General features: G+C 55.9%; 1 protein-coding gene across 3 annotated transcripts; it reads left to right on the top strand.

Moving 5' to 3' along the window:
* Nucleotides 1-2,684: 2,684 nt before the first annotated feature.
* Nucleotides 2,685-15,463, top strand: LOC309355163 (glypican-6-like). Of its 3 annotated transcripts, none has more exons than XM_081885723.1 (10): nucleotides 2,685-4,228; nucleotides 6,332-6,490; nucleotides 7,028-7,338; nucleotides 8,608-8,688; nucleotides 9,784-9,949; nucleotides 10,422-10,552; nucleotides 11,442-11,582; nucleotides 12,103-12,239; nucleotides 12,769-12,944; nucleotides 14,878-15,463. In XM_081885723.1, exons 1-10 carry the CDS (start codon nucleotides 4,012-4,014, stop codon nucleotides 15,159-15,161), a joined length of 1,803 nt encoding a protein of 600 aa, XP_081741849.1. In that variant the 5' UTR covers nucleotides 2,685-4,011; the 3' UTR covers nucleotides 15,162-15,463. The 3 variants fall into 3 exon arrangements, with proteins under 3 accessions (XP_081741849.1, XP_081741850.1, XP_081741851.1); XM_081885724.1 differs by lacking the exon at nucleotides 2,685-4,228 and adding an exon at nucleotides 4,428-4,618 and having other exon boundaries at nucleotides 14,878-15,462; XM_081885725.1 differs by lacking the exon at nucleotides 2,685-4,228 and adding an exon at nucleotides 5,051-5,302.
* Nucleotides 15,464-15,471: the final 8 nt, after the last annotated feature.

Here is a 15,471-nt window from a genome sequence, read left to right as displayed (position 1 = left end):
GGAGATGATTCTCGGATCCAGCAAGGGTTAATATGTCATGGAGGATTCGATTGCTGGGCTAGTCAGTTAAGCCTCCTAAGCCCAGTTTGCCCCCTAAGCATTCCCTTTGTCTAGACAAGGCTGTTGGCCAGGGAGTTAAGCACCATGATCAGCCTCCCAAAGGAAGGAGCTGGGTTGCCAGGCAGGGCTGCAGTTAACTGGTGGTGGGCTAATGGGTGGGCTCACCTGCTCACCTGGCCAGGATACTGTGAGCAAAGCAGGCAGGCAGAGACATGCTTGATTCCTGCTTGATGCAAAGGCTGTCTATGGGAGAAGATATACCTTTTGGGGGTCTCTATGCTGTGAGCCCCTCCATCCTATGCTTAGGTTGTATATTTTGTTGTTTGTTAGTCGTGTTCGACTCTCCGTGACCCCATGAACCAGAACATGCCTTGGAAACTCTCGCTCAGAGCTTCTCCTTTTTTTATGTCCATGGAGTTTTCTTTTTCTCCCCCCCCCCCAATTTTTTTTATTGGTTTTCACAGAATTATAAACAAGCAAACACATAAAACAAACAGACATAAATCAAAACCTTATTAAAATTACACTTATTAACATTGTTAAGTGACTTCCTCGCTTCCCCTTGGTTGAATTTCAATGCATATCCTTTTAATGGTTTTCCAAATCACAGTTCTTATAAGGTTTAACTTGAACATTAACATCCTTAGATCTTTTCGTTTTGAAATTAAACATATTAATTCATCACTTAACTTATATAAAATCCTAAGCCAATTGAGTAACTGCAAGCTGTTTCCAGTTAATTTAACTTGACATATTTAACTAAGTAATCATTAAATTTAGTCCATTCTTCCTGGTACTCCTCCTTCTGGTTGCGGACTCTTCTGGTTAGGTCAGCTAGCTCTGAAAAATCCACCATCTTCATCTGCCATTCTTCCACCGTTGGTAATTCTTGTGTTTTCCACATTTTAGCTAGTAAAATTGGAGCAGCAGTTATGGCATACAAAAATAATTTAACATCTTTCTTGGGCAATTCCAAACCTGTTATTCCAAGAAGAAAGGCCTCTGGTTTCTTTATAAATGTATATTTCAATATTTTTTTCAATTCATTATAAATCTTTTCCCAGAAGTCTTTCACCTTGGGACAGGTCCACCACATATGATCTTTGGGTGATCAGACAGCAAGACTCTGTTGCACAGTGCACTGCATTCGAATCCCAAGAAATCTACACACACACCCCCCATCCAGGCTGGGAAGAGGCAGTCACCTGCCAAGGCTCTTTCCCTGGACAGCTGGTGCACAGCAGGGCTGGATCAGGAGGGGCTGGGCAGAGAGGCCTGGGAGGCTGCATGTGGGGCCTGGAGGGAGGCGTCTCTCTCCCCCACAACCCCGCTCACACAAGTGCTGGAAAGGAACCTCTCCCTAGCACGCCCTGGGGCAAAGTCCTTCCCGGATGCAGGAGAAGCCAGGCGGTGATGAGTGGCATGTGCACCTCAGAATGGGACCTGGACGGCTTCCAGGGATGGCATTTGCTCTGCACAGTCACTGCTGCAGGGCCTGTGACTCTCTTTCCTCATGAAAACAACCCCCAAAGTATCCAGCTTGACTTGGTTGTTCAGTCAGAATCTCCTTTTTTGCTGTTTGAATCCATTTGTTCAGCTCCTATGTATATACAGTGGTACCTTGGTTTACGAACTTAATCTGTTTTGGAAGTCCGTTCTTAAACCAAAACTGTTCTTAACCCGAGGCTCGCTTTCCCGAATGAGGCCTCCCGCTGTCAGTGCCCTTCCATCATTCGGATTCTGTTCTTAGACCAAGGTAAAGTTCTCAAACAGGAACATTACTTCAGGTTTTGCGGAGTTTGTAAACCAAATCGTTTGTAAACAGGACTGTTCCTAAACCGAGGTACCATTGTACAGAAGAATGTAAGAAGAGCCTGCTGGATCAGGCCAGGGGCCCATCCAGTCCAGCATCTCCTTCTCACAGTGGCCAAAGAGTTGTTCACAAGCAGGATTTGAGCTCAAGAGCAACTCTCTCCTGCCTCGGTTTGAGCAACTGGGATTCAGAACACAAGATCCCGACCACCGACGGTGGAGGCAGAGCAGAGCAATTGCGGATAGAAGCCATTGATAGCCATCTGCTCCATAAATTGGTCTAATCTTTTATGACCACCACTGCTTCCTCCTAGGGGAGGGACTTTCACATTTTAATGGTGTGCTGGGTTAATGGTTAATGCTTTGCGTGTCTGGTGGTGCTGGAGTGTGTGTACTGGGAGAAGAGACCCCCCCCCAGTGAGCTCACCTGCTCCTTCCATGTCTGTGGCCCCCACGTGGGCACCTCGCTCCCTGGCACAGTCACAACATACTTCCCAGAGCATTGGATACTGAGGGTGCTGCAATATATGGGCACTGCCCCACACTTCCATGTATGAAAGAGTTAAGCGCATAGAAGACCTCAGGCTGCAAGGGTTTAGTCGGCTCTCAGCAGCCTCTGCGCCCTGCTTCTCAGGGAGATTTTAAAGCCTGCATCTTTGCTAACCCTAATATTGCATGATCTTTTTCGTAAGGAAACAAAGTACTACTCTTTTTAAGTCGTTTGGAGCCTCTCTTTTTTGTTCTTTGTTTTACTGCCAGCGAATAGAGACATGTTTGCTGTAACTTCTGGCAACTCTGTGAGTAAAATAATGCCTTATTTGCAAAGTTAAGTGTGTGATTTATTGTAGCCTAAGCGTTTGTTTAAAGGCAGGTGACGAAATCTAACCAAGTTTAAATGTGCCTGGAACAATCGCCATTGCGCTGAACTTTGCTGCTGGAGAATAGGCATACCTTTTCCAACTCTCACTTTCCAACAGGGGGCGCCTCCCACTTGCATAATATTTGTGGGAGGGAGATTTCCCAAGCAGTATATCCCCCTCCCCATCTCAAGGCTGAGCTGCCATGGGGTGGAGAAGAGCCAAGCTGCTGCAGGGGCGACATCTCTTCCTGCCCCCGTTCCCCTCGCCCCTGCATTTTAATCGGCTGTAGGATCGCTCAGCGCCTTACTTCAAACTGTAGGGAAGGAGGACGGGGCCGTTAATCCACTGAAAGCAAGGCAGTCAACCCCCCAGGCAGACTCTCGAAGGAACAGCGGGAGCTTTTGCTCCGCGTGGAATATGGCTCGGCTCAACACTTCTCTCGTTACCCGGAGGTTGTCCTCCTGGGCTGCCCGGGCAAAGGCAGAAGAGGGTTCTCCTCTCTCTGGAGGCTTTTCAAGAGAAGTCGCGAGGCCACCCGTCAGCCGTGATTCCTTTGTTGCTGGGGGCTGGGCTAGATGGTCCTTGGGGATCCCTTCCAACCTTAGGATTCTATGATTCTGTGATTCACTGCAAGGTTTTAAAAACAGAGGTCAGGAATTCGTTAGCTGTGATTCCTGCATTAATGAAGGTGGCTGGACAAGATGGCCCTTGGGGGTCCCTTCCCACTCTGCCACTCTGTGATTCCAATACTGTACGTCTCTCCTACGGGGGAAGCGCACTTTCCGGCGCTGGGTCCTCCCTGTCGCAGCAGCGCCCCTTGCCGCTTGTGCGGGGAAGCGCAACCGCAGACTCCTCCGGGCCCCCTCCGCTCCCCTGGGATCCAGAGCCGGGCGCTCGCTCGCTCGGGGCTGGAAGAGGCACGTGAGGTCACGCACAGGACAGCTCCCTGCGGGACAGGAAGGATGCGACCCCCACAGACCCCCGACAGGCCTTGCTCCAGCCGCTCCTTAAGCACTTCCAGCAAAGGCAGCGCCTGCTCCGCTGTGGAAGCGGCTCCGGCCCCAGGAAGCATCGCAATGCGCTTATAGCAGAAATCTCGGGCGCGACGGCAAGTGCAATAATGCTGGGTCCAGTTCTGTTCGCCTCGCCTCAAGAAGGATGTTGCAGAGTTGGAGGGGTTCAGGAAAGGCAACCCAAATGACGCCCCTGTGAAGAAAGGCTGCTTTATAGTTTATAAAAGGCGAATAAGACGATAGAAGTGTATAAACTAGTGTATGGCATGGGAACGTGGAGACAGCGGAGAACTTTCCTCTCTCCTTCTCCAGGAACAAGAACTCGTGGGCATCCATTGAAGCTGAAGGCTGGAGGATTCGTGACAGATGAAAGGAAGTCCTTCTTCACGCAGGCAAACAGGGGAGGCAGCGAGGGCCGCCCGCCTGGATGTGACCTATCCCGCTGTGTCTTCTGCGTGACTGACAACCCTCCAGGGACATCGGGTGAGCCCTCTCCCGTCTCCCACCCTGGCCGACTCTTCTGGACATGCTCCAGCTTCTCAGTGGCTGGGGGTTGGACTAGATGACCCTCGGAGGCCCTTTCAACTCTACGAGTCTATAATTCGTCGCCCAGGTGTGGAGAGTGAGAGACTGCGGAGGTGAATGTTTTAGGTGGGTCTGGCCAGCGTCGGCGGCTCATTGGCCAGAGCAGCAGCACAATGGAGCCTCCACGATCAGAGGCAGCAGGAGGCATCTGCGTGCCAAGCCCTAGCAGAAGACAGGCAGACAGGCAGGGAGGGAGGGGGGCTGCCCCCGCTGGACTCCCAGAAGCAGTTGGCTGGACGGAAATGGACGGAGAGGACTCCGTGGACGGATCTCCTTGGGTCTCCCCAGGTAGAAGCATAGAATCGCAGACTTGTAGAGTGGGAAGGGGTCCCGCGGGTCATCTAGTCCAGCCCCCAGCACAGAAGCCACCCAGTCGCTCCGATGCAGCTTCGACGCGCCTTGGCGAGGGGCCTTCCAGACAAGTGGCATCCAACCGCTTCGGCGTCCGCTTGTCACTCACGGACCGGGAGGGGGGAAGCAGCTGGGTCCCTCCGTCCCTCGCCCCCGCTCCCTCCCCCGCAGGATCGCAGTCTCTCCCCGCCCCCGCCGTCTTGCATCCGCCCCTCTGGCCCGGCAGGAGAGGCGGGGGGCGCTAGGACCCCTCCCTCCCTCCGAGCCCCCCGCGCGGCCCCCATTGTCTCTCGCCCGACGGGCCGGGCGGCGCTAGGGCCGGGCGGCGGCGGCGGGCGCGGATGGCCCTTGCCATTGTCTCCGGCCGTTTGCTGCGCCGCGCTCCTTTGCGCGCTTCTCGGCGGCGGCGGCGGCGGCGCGCTCCTTCCCCGGCCGGCCTCGCCCGCAGGGGCGCTTCTCCCTCCATGGCGCCGCTGCGCCTGCTCCTCCTGCCGCTCCTTTGTGCCGCCGCCGCCGCTGGCGGAGAGACGCGCGGGGCGGCGCGGAGCTGCGCGGAGAGCCGGCAGGCGCTGGCCGGGCGCGGCTTCGCCCTCGTCTCGCTGCCGCCCAGCCTCATCTCCGGTAAGCGGGCGCCCCGTCCTGGCACCGCTGGGGGCACGGGCAGCAAACTTTCCTGGCCGTCTCCAGGACGTGGATCAGGGAGAGGGGCGTCTCGCGTGGGTCCCCACCGCCCCTCTTCTCCGGGTCTCGGAAGGAAGTTGCGGGGAAGGCTCCCCCCACGCCCCCCTCGCCCGGACGAGGCGGCCGCAGAGCGAGCAGCAGGACTCGTGCCACCCCTCCCCCCTCGCGCCCGTGGGGACTGTCCTCTGCCCCGCCATTGCCCCCTTTCTCTGGGTCTTTCGGGCAGAGGTTGCGGGGAAGCTCCCCATTTTCCCAAGTCCGACGGGACGTTTTCTCCGTCAGCCCATTCAAGCCTCGTGGAGGGACGCTTCCCCGACCGAGGGACCCCTCACAGGCAGCCAACGCCCCCCGCGCCCCTTCGCTGCCTCTTCTCTGCCTCCTCGGCGCTTCAGAAGCCCCTCTCCACCTCTCCTACCCTTGGAAGGGCTCTCCGTGTTCTGTGGAGTTGGGGGGCATCCCCTGTGCTAGCAAGGAGGAGCACCCCCAGCCCCCTCCATTTCTCCTAGCTTCTTTATTGTACCTCCAGACCACCTCTTTTTCTCCAGGCAAGTTCATGGCGATGCCCCTAGTTCTCTTTCTCCTCTCCGTTTTCTCCTCGCAACAACCCTGTGAGGTCCGCTAGGCTGAGAGAAGGCAGTGACTGGCTCTGGAGGTTGCTGCGTGGGGGAATTTGAACCCTGGTCTCTCCCAGGTCCTAGATGGACACGCTAACCACTAGGCCACCACTCTCTTGTGTTTATGTGGAAACTGCTCCTGGCTGCAATTTTGCCACACACTCCCAAAACCCCCACTCTCTGAGACTCCTGTGTTGCAGGGGTTGGACTCGATGACCCTCAGGATCCCCTCCGACTCTGCAATGCTGGGCTGCGCAGGCTGCCACCGCCTTTGTCCCGCCATGAGGGGTGGGGAGCACTTCCCTCCAGCTGTGGGGCCAGGCAGGCTAACAGCAATCCTCTCCCCCCCTCCCAGGAGAGCACCTGCGCATCTGCCCCCAGGAGTACACCTGCTGCGCCAGCGAGACAGAGGAGCGTCTGAGTGAGCAAAGCCGGGGGGACCTCCAGGGCCTGGTGGGAGAGGCAGCCGGCTTCCTGCTCAGCACCCTAGGCTCCCGCCAGCGCCGCTTCCAAGGTGAGGTGGAGGGAGGGTTCCAGACCTCCCTGTTCACTTTGGGAAACCCCAGAGGCTGTGGGACCCCCAACCCACTGGAGGTCCTGAAGGGCTGGATGAAAGTTATCCCCCACTCTATGCCAGAATCTGCTCCGGATCCTTAAGAAAGGGGGGGGGGATACCTCTTGGCCAAGGGAGCTCCTGGGGTGAGGTGGGGGGGGGGCTTTTGCCCTGAGCAGCAGAGGAAGCTGGTCTGCCACCCCAACTTGGCTTGTTGCCTCCCCACTCTCCTAGTTTCCAATTTCCACCCAACTGCACACCCGCTTTGCACCCCTAAGTTGTGCAATGGGGCGCTGCAGCTTGCAGCTGCCTGGAGGCCTTTGTCCTGCACCCCAAAGGGGGGCAGTAGTGAGGGAAGCGCAATGTGCACATGCTCAGGAGAAGGCTCCTTTTCGGAGGCAGAGTTTTGGCTCAAGCTACCTTCTTCCTCCTCCTCCTCCTCCTTTTCTTCTTCCTTTCCTTCTTCCTCTTCCTCCCCACATCTCCCTGCCCCCACAGACTTCTTCCGGGAGCTCCTGGCAGGGGCAGAGCAGTCCCTCCAAGCCATGTTCACCCGCTCCTATGGGCGCCTCTATGCCCAGCATGCCCGCCTCTTCCAGGGGCTCTTTGTGGAGCTGCGGCGCCACCTGCAGGGAGCACGACCTGGGCTGGATGAGGCCCTGAGCGACTTCTGGGCCCGCCTGCTGGAGCGGATGCTGCCCCTGCTCAACCCCCAGTACAGCTTCCCCGAAGGCTACCTGGAGTGTGTGGGGCACCAGGCAGAGGGGCTGCGGGCCTTTGGGGACAGCCCCCGCCAGCTCCGCGTGCAGGTGAGTCCACCCCCTGGCCCTCCTCTCCTCACCAACCCCCCTCCCACAACACCCTCTTGCTTCTTCATGTGACCCATAGTGAACCCATGGAACTCCCTCCCACATGAGGCAGGGATGTCCACTAACTTGGAGGGCTTCCAAAGAGCATTCGACAGATGCACAGAGGAGGAGAGAGCTCTCAGGGCCACTGGCCAGACTGACCCTGCTCTGTCTCCACATTTAGAGGCAGCAGGAGGGGAGAAAGGCTATTGTGCTTGGATCCTGCTGGCAGACTTCTTACGAGTATCTAGCTGGGCCCCTGGCCTGATCCAGCAGCTCTCTCCTCATGCACTTGCAAGGGATGGGCTCAGGCCACAGGGACCCCCTCTTCTCTGCGGCTCATGTCAGCCCTCAGCTGTGGGGCAAAAGGCAATTTCGGGCTGGAAGGAGTCCAGAAATGTTGACTGAGGCGTCCCTGACTTTGTGTGCAGGATCAAGAGCATAAACAGTTGGCTTCCAGCTGTGCCTGAGTTCTCCACCAACTCTGGGCGCAGATGAATTACCCATAGATCCAGCTCCCAGCCATTCCTGCATGGGTGGGGCTGCCATATCTTGAAGAGCAAAAAAGAGGACAGCCTGAGTTGCTTGGGCTGGCCGTGGGGAGCAGAGCAGCCCGCACCTGAGCCAAAAACAAACAAACAAACACAACCGCACAACCCAGAAATAAATAAATAAATATCCCCCCAACCCTGAACCTTTGTTTTAAAATGTAAAAATTCCCCCGGATGGGCTTGTTGGCCCCCCAAAAGAGGACATATCTGGGATTTCATGGGCGTATGGCAACCTTAGCCCTGCATGACTGTGGGACAGGTGGGTGGGAGGGTCGGGTGTGGGTGGGTGGTGCAGGGTTGGCCCCCAACATGTTGGCACCTGAGGCAAAACGCAAAATTGCCTCTCATCTCTTGCCCAGAGAAGGCAGGTGAGCGAAGATCTACAGCTGGAACGAGCTGGGGGTGAAGATCTACCTCGGGAACAAGGCAGGGGGAGAGACCAGCAGCACCTCCAACTGGCCAGGAGGCCACTGCAGCATTGGGTGGAGGGCAGAACCTGCCTCCAGGGAGTGCACCACATTCGTGGCAGCAGTGGGCCATGCATTCCTTGGAGTCCGGGTCTGATGCCCCTGTGGGTCCTGCCTCACCTTGCCTCAGGCCATCCTGGGCTGTGTGCATGCATGCATGTGTCCAGCTGCTCAGCTGCCCTTCCTGGCTGCTCTGTCCTGCTCCCCTGCAGGTGACTCGTGCCTTCATTGCTGCTCGAGCCTTTGTCCAGGGCCTGGCGACCGGACGAGACGTGGTGGTCCAGGCGGTCAAGGTGAGAAGCCTGACATGGGTGAGCTGCCCCCTGCCTGGGAAGAAGGTTACACTTCTGCAAGCATCTTGCTAGAGGGAAGGAGCCTAGATGGGCAGGATATTATTATTATTATTATTATTATTATTATTATTATTATTACCTGCCCCCACCCAGCCGTGCTCCGTAGCAGTCAGCTTTGCTCCACTGCCCCCACCTTCCCTCTCCCCACACCCCACATTGCTGCCAAAGTCCTCTCCAAAGGAGCAGCAATGTTGGGAGGATATCAGATCAGTCGCTTCTGGCTTGCAAATATCTCCAGGGAAAAGGAAGGACTACTTCACACAGAACCGTTAACTTTGAGCGGGAAGGAATCCCCAAGGGCAGTGCAGGAATCCTACTCTGGCTCCACAATTGGAGGCAGTGGTGCTTCTCAATAATGCCACTTGCTGGAAACTGCAAGGGGGGAGAGTGGCTCTTGCGTCCGAATCCTGATTCTGGGTTTCCTGCAGGCATCTGCTTGGCCACCATGAGAACGGGAAGCTGGACCAGAAGTCCCTCTTTGGCCTGATGCAGAAGGATCTTATGATGTTCTTCTGAGGGTTTCATCTGAAGACATGAGAAGAGAGAGACGGGTGGGGGTGCAATGGGCAATGCAGAGAGCACTTTTCCTTTGCTGCCATCAGAAAGAGTTTCTCTGAGCACATGCAGAGAGGTTCCATTGCAGGTCTCCCTTGGGGGACTCTGGCTGGCCAACTGAGAGAGCAGGAGGCTGGACTGGAGGCACCACTGGCCTGATCCACAAGGCTCCTGCAAACCTTGCAATTGCCCTAAAGCAGGCAACGGAAGTGCCTGGGAGAGCGCTCCTGACACGGGTGGTGCTTCTGGCACCTCGGCCCTCTTTCCCTGGGAACCTGCACTAGACAGTGGGCAAAACATCGGAGCTCTGATGGCAGGGAGGGTCAAATGCCAGGTTTCCCTAATGGAGAATGCAGTGAAGGTCAATAGGCAGGGAGTTCCAAAGGGTGACCTCTCTGCGCCTCCTCTGTGCCTGCGGCCATCCTGGGAGAATCCTCGGGCTGCCAAATGCTCAATCTGCCCCCCCATTTCTCCCCCCAGCTCTCTCCCAGCGGAGAGTGCCGCCGTGCCCACATGCGCCTCTCCTACTGTCCACTTTGCCGTGGGACTCCGGCCCTCAAGCCCTGCAACGGATTCTGCCTCAACGTCATGAAGGGCTGCTTTGCCAGCGCAGCGGAGCTGGACCCCGAGTGGGAGCGCTTTCTCGGTGAGCACACCCCTGGGGGAGGAGGGGGGCTGGGGGAAAGGCTGGCAGTGGGAAATGGCAGGAGGCAGGGTTGGACGAGGGGAGAGCTTGCCCTCAAGTGGCATTTTAGTCAACTGCGAGGCAGAGTGGTGCAATGGGCATAGCCGAGTCTTGGGCTTCAGCTGGAGAAATCTCGGATCAGCCAGGGAGCTCCCTGGAGGCCTTGATGGTCAGCTTGCCATATATCTAGAGGGGACTTCTTAGATTGGTAGAGCTGGAAGGGGCACCAAGGGGCATCTAGTCCAACCCCTGCCATGCGGGAACCAAAATGAATGCCAGCCTGGGTTTATTGGTAGAAAGGCAAGATGAAAGTCTGAGTCTGGCTGGCTGTTCCGCTCAGTGCAAGTAGACAGGGTCTTTGGTCGGGGGGGGGCGCTCTTTCCCCTTGCCCCAACCTAGCCCCCTTGGCCCACTCCCTCTTTCTCCCTCCCAGATGCTTTGACCCAATTGGCCGAGCGCCTCGGGGGGCCCTTTAACTTCGAACTGGCGGCTGACTCCATCGGAGTGAAGATTTCGGAGGCGATCATGTTCCTGCAGGAGCACAGTGTCCAAATCTCAGCCAAGGTGTGTATGGGGGGACAGGGAGAATCTGACTCCTCTGCTCCTTATTATGCCAGCCCACCTGCAAGCAGGCTCAGGAGCACACCTGACACAGATCCAGAGTGGAGCCCCCAAGATGCTTGGATGGCGCTTCGTACGCCTCATTCCAGCATCTCCTGCAGCCAAGCTGGTACCAAACATCTTGCTCTGCTTTCCTTTGGAGCCCATCAGCAAGGCTGAGAGGGGGGTCTCTTTGTCAGGGCAGGCCAGGACCTCCAGGCACACGGCCCTGGCTTGCGCCCTGGGGAGGTCACTTCAGCACTAGCAGAGTGGTTTGACTTCACCCCTGGAGATGCACTCCATTATCTCTTGAGACAGACAGATGCCAACAACCTGCAGACAGACCAGCAGAGGTTGGGCAGGCATCTGTCAGGGATGCTTAGCTGTGATCGCTGCCTTGCAGGGGGTTGGGATAGATGATCCTGGGGGTTCTCTTCCAACCCTACAATCCTAGGATTCCCTGTCAGATGCCCATCCAACCTCTGCTTAAAACCCTCTGAAGAAGGAGAGTCCACCCACCACCTCCCCAAGTAGTCCCTTTTAATGCCCCGCAGCTCTTCCCCTTAGAAAGTCCTTCCTGAGGTTAAGTTATAGAACCATAGACCTACAGAGTTGGAAGGTACCCCAAGGGACCATCTAGTCCACCCCCTGCAATGCAGAAATCTCCACTGAAGCATCCAGGACAGAGTCTGCTTCCCCTTCCTTGCCGTCTGAATCTCCTATCTGAGCTTTGGTCTCCTACCAGCTCTGGCAGCAGAATGCCTTTGGCCTTCATGCGGACTTGAGAGAGCAGCTCAGGGTGGGTGTTTCTGGGGTGCTTGTGGGGGTCACCTGTGCCTTCTTCCCCCCACAGGTGTTCCAGAGCTGCGGCAGCCCTCGCCCAGCCCCCGCCCGCTCTCGCCGCTCCCCCCGGGAGGAGGCCAAGCGCCGCTTCCGCACTTACTTGCCCGAGGAGAAGCCCACAACCGCGGCAGGAACCAACCTGGACAGGCTGGTAGGTATTGTGGGGAACCCCCCCCCCCCGCTCCACCTGCATGGTACGTCCCAGAGCTCAGCCTTGAACTCGCGCCTCTTCTGCCTTGTCTGCCTTAGCCTTTTGCATTCCAGGAGATGCTGCCCTTTGGGGGGGGGGGCGTACTGTTCACCCTGGGACAACTCAGCACCACAACCCTGCATCTTGTGGTGTGTATAAGAACAAGCAGACAGCTTGTTGCAACACTTGGGGCTTCTTAGTTTAGAGAAAGGGCAAAGAAGCCGCAGAGATAGGAGTTTATAAAATTATACAAGTCATGGAGAAAATGGATGGAGAAAAGCTTTTTCTCCCTTGCCCCTAATGCCAGAGCTTGTGGGCATCCATTGAAGTGGAATGTCAGAAGATTTGGGGCAGAGGAAAGGAAGTCCTTCTGCACTAATCTCTGGAATGCCTTCTCCCAAGAGGCTGTGATGGACGGCAACCTGGATTGCTTTAAAGGTGGACTGGACGAATTAATTCCACCCCCTTCTCCCCCCCCCAGGTGTTGGATGTGAAGGAGAAGCTGCGTCTAATGCGGCGCTTCTGGGTGATGCTTCCCCACGCCCTCTGCAGCGACGAGAAGGTGGCCGCTGATGTCACCAACGAGGACAGCTGCTGGAACGGGCAGGCGAGGGGCAGGTGGGGTGGGGTTGGACCCCGCTAAGGGTGCAGGCAGGGAGAAAAGGACAAGGTTGGACTCAAGGGGAGATGGGGAGCAGGGTGGCTGGATTCCTCTCCTCCGCCTTGAGGCTGGAGGGGACAGGGGGCACTTGACCCCTGAGGCTTTTGGGGATACATTTGCACCCAAGCCCCTGAGCATGCCTGCGAACCTGGTCAGTGGGTGGGGCAGGACTTTCCCCATGCAGAGCTCAGGGCATCTTTTCAGCCACCATGAGAACAGAAGGCTGGACTAGATAAGCCTTTGACATGACCCAGCGGCAAGGCCTTTCTTAAATTCTTACAGATCCTCCAGGTCCAACAGCAGTCTCTCTTGATTCCTGGGTTCTTAGAAGTACTAGGCCACTGTGAGGACAGGATTGTGAACCAGATGGGCCTCTTTGGCCTGATCCAGCCACAGGCTCTCCTTAGGTTCTTTTGGGGCTGGGTGCTCGGTGCATTGTCCGCCTAAAGGCTCTCCCCCCGCACCTTTCCCTTTCCCCCCTCCCAGGTACCTCCCAGATGTGACGGGTGATGGGCTGGTGAACCAGATCAACAACCCCGAGGTGGAGGTGGACATTTCGCGCCCTGACATGCCCACGCGGCAGCACGTCCTGGCCCTGCGCAGTGCCACCTCCCGCCTGGTGGGCGCCTGCAATGGGCAGGACCTCGACTTCCAGGATGCAGGTGAGGCCTACAAGCCCCTTCCGGGCACCCACTCCCCCCTCTCCTTGGTGGGAATCGGAGGAGAGACCCACACAGCAGGAGTTGCCCCCAGTTCCAGTCACCACACTGGCAGCCTAAGGTCCAGAAGATAAGGCTTCAGTAACACAGTGCATGGTGCTCATAGATATGCATTCAGCTTGGAGGCTTTGCAGATACAAATACAGATAAATGAAAGCGCAGAGTAGCTGCAGCTTCAAACGTAACATGAACTTGGACTCACTGGCTGACCAATGAGCTGATGTGCCTTGATCATTGAGGTAGACCCAGGTTTCCAAACTTGGGTCTCCAACTGGTTTTGGACTACAGTTGTTATAATCCCTGGTCACTGATCCTGCTAACTAGGGATGATGGGAGTTGTAGTCCAAAAACTGCTGGAGACCCAAGTTTTGGAAGCACTGGTGTAGACCAGTGTTTCCCAGCCGTTTTCTGACCATAGTCCCCTTCCAACCTTGTTTCCTTCCTATGCCCCCCATAGACGTAGCCAAGGGGAGACTGGGGGGGGCAGCTGCCTCCCAATAAGAAAAAATCAACACAAACAAAAGCCTGCCCCCCCATCAAAAATCCTGGCTATGGCCATGCCTGCCCCCGTCCTACCAGTAGAAAGGTAGCTATTTAAATGTTTTGTTTGTAAATAGAACATGTTTTATTTATGATGTTTATAATTTATACAAAATAGAATTACATAAAATGATAGGAACATAATAAAATATTGCTGGAGCAGAAAAACAGAATCATGGAGCTGGAAGGGACCCCCAAGGGTCATCTAGTCCAACCCCCTGCAATGCAGGAAACTCAGCTCAAGCATCCAGGACAGACGGCCATCCAAGCTCCGCTTAGAAACCTCCAAGGAAGGAGAGTCCATACCTCCTGAGACAGATCCATCTTCCATGTATTATAAAAAGTAAACACTTATTTGGCCTCAGTTATTTGACACAAAGGAGGAAACCCCCAGATACAGTCCAAAAGGCGCACAGGGAGTTCTATATATATGGGAGAATGTTTAAAAGCAAGTGGTCCTCACTGACCTGGTGCAAAAAGATATTGACACCTGGAGGAGCCCTGGCTGCCTAGATAAAACACTCCAGCCTCCCACATCCTTCCCTGTGGCTTTCCTCTGAGTAGACACTTCCTTATTTACCAGCTGCAAGTCAGCAGCACCAGACAAGCCCCCTTGGTTAGGTGCTGGGTGGATTTCACTGCCGACTGGCCCTGCAGCCCTTGGCAACATCTGAAGGCCCTGATCCATCAGGCACTGGGGTGGATTGCACCCTGCGCCTTGCAGAGTCAGGCCCAGGCAGCCAGCGGGCCCAGCACTGGCGGCAGCAACAAGCAGCTCTGGAGCTCCCGAGGATGGGGTGACAAAGACTTTTAAAACTTTCCCACCACATCCCAGAATACAGTTCGAAGGGGAGGGGTTAACCTTGGCAAACATGTCCAGACAAGTCCTTGGTACAAGATTAGCATAAGCAGATATGGCGGGGCAAGACTCAGGTATAAGATAAGCATAGACAAATATGTCCTAAGTACCACCACCCAAAAGTACAATAGTAGTTCCTTTGCATGTCTGGAGCCTGAGGCGAGTCAGGTGATGAGATTTGGCTTCCTTCGGCTAACAATGAGCCCAGCAGTTGTCACCTCTGAGAACTTCCTGGAGTCCTTTTGCAAGGGGAAAATAGCTTTGGAATGGGGGGAACTGGGAAAGGAGATGATTTTATATTATTTTTAATGCTAGGTGACCTCCCTGAGCTGTCAAGTTGGAAGGATATATTCAGGCATAATATTTGTAATATTTAACTTTAAAGATGTCCCCCCCCCCCGTAATTTCCGTAACACCTGCAGATTGGCGCTTGAGAGAGCGAGACCTTTCCACCCTCCCCTCTGTTTTCTGTTCCAGATGAGGACGGCGGGAGCGGCTCAGGTGCTGGGAACAGCGAGGACCGGCGGCCGGCCTTGGGGGCTGGAGCAGGGGGGGCTGGGGGTTCCCCCTCGGGATCCCGCCCTTCTTCCGATGCCCGCCCACCTCGCAGGGAGCGGCCTGGGAAGGGCTCCTCCTCCTCCCGACAGAACCAGAGTGGGGGGCGGCCAAGCAGTGGGGCTGGGCTGCCCCCCACAGGGGCCACTTTGCAAGCCAAGGTCTTTTTCCCCCTCTTCCTGCTCCTCCTGCTGGGGGGCTGGTGACCCCCACAGTGGTTTGGCATCTCAAATGGCTGACTTCCTCTGGCATCACCCCCTCCCCCAACACCACCAGGAAGGGGGGAACCTCCCTCCGCATCCAGTCAAAGGGGGGCTGGGTTGGGGCTCTCATTCTCCCCCATGCATAACCCCCCACTCACTTGTAAGGTGGGGGTTTAATTTTATGGGAATGACAAAGAGAGGCGGGGGGGGGGATTGGGAGTCAAGTCTTGTAGGGTGGTTTTTTTTATTACCGGGGGAGGGAAACCAGGGGTTTTTTAAAGTGGGGGCAGGAGAGGCCTAGCAATGAACTTTC

This window comes from Podarcis melisellensis (assembly GCF_964234715.1).
Source record: "Podarcis melisellensis genome assembly, chromosome: 13".
NCBI classification, from domain to species: Eukaryota; Metazoa; Chordata; class Lepidosauria; order Squamata; family Lacertidae; genus Podarcis; species Podarcis melisellensis.
This window is presented reverse-complemented; position numbering and strand designations above follow the sequence as displayed.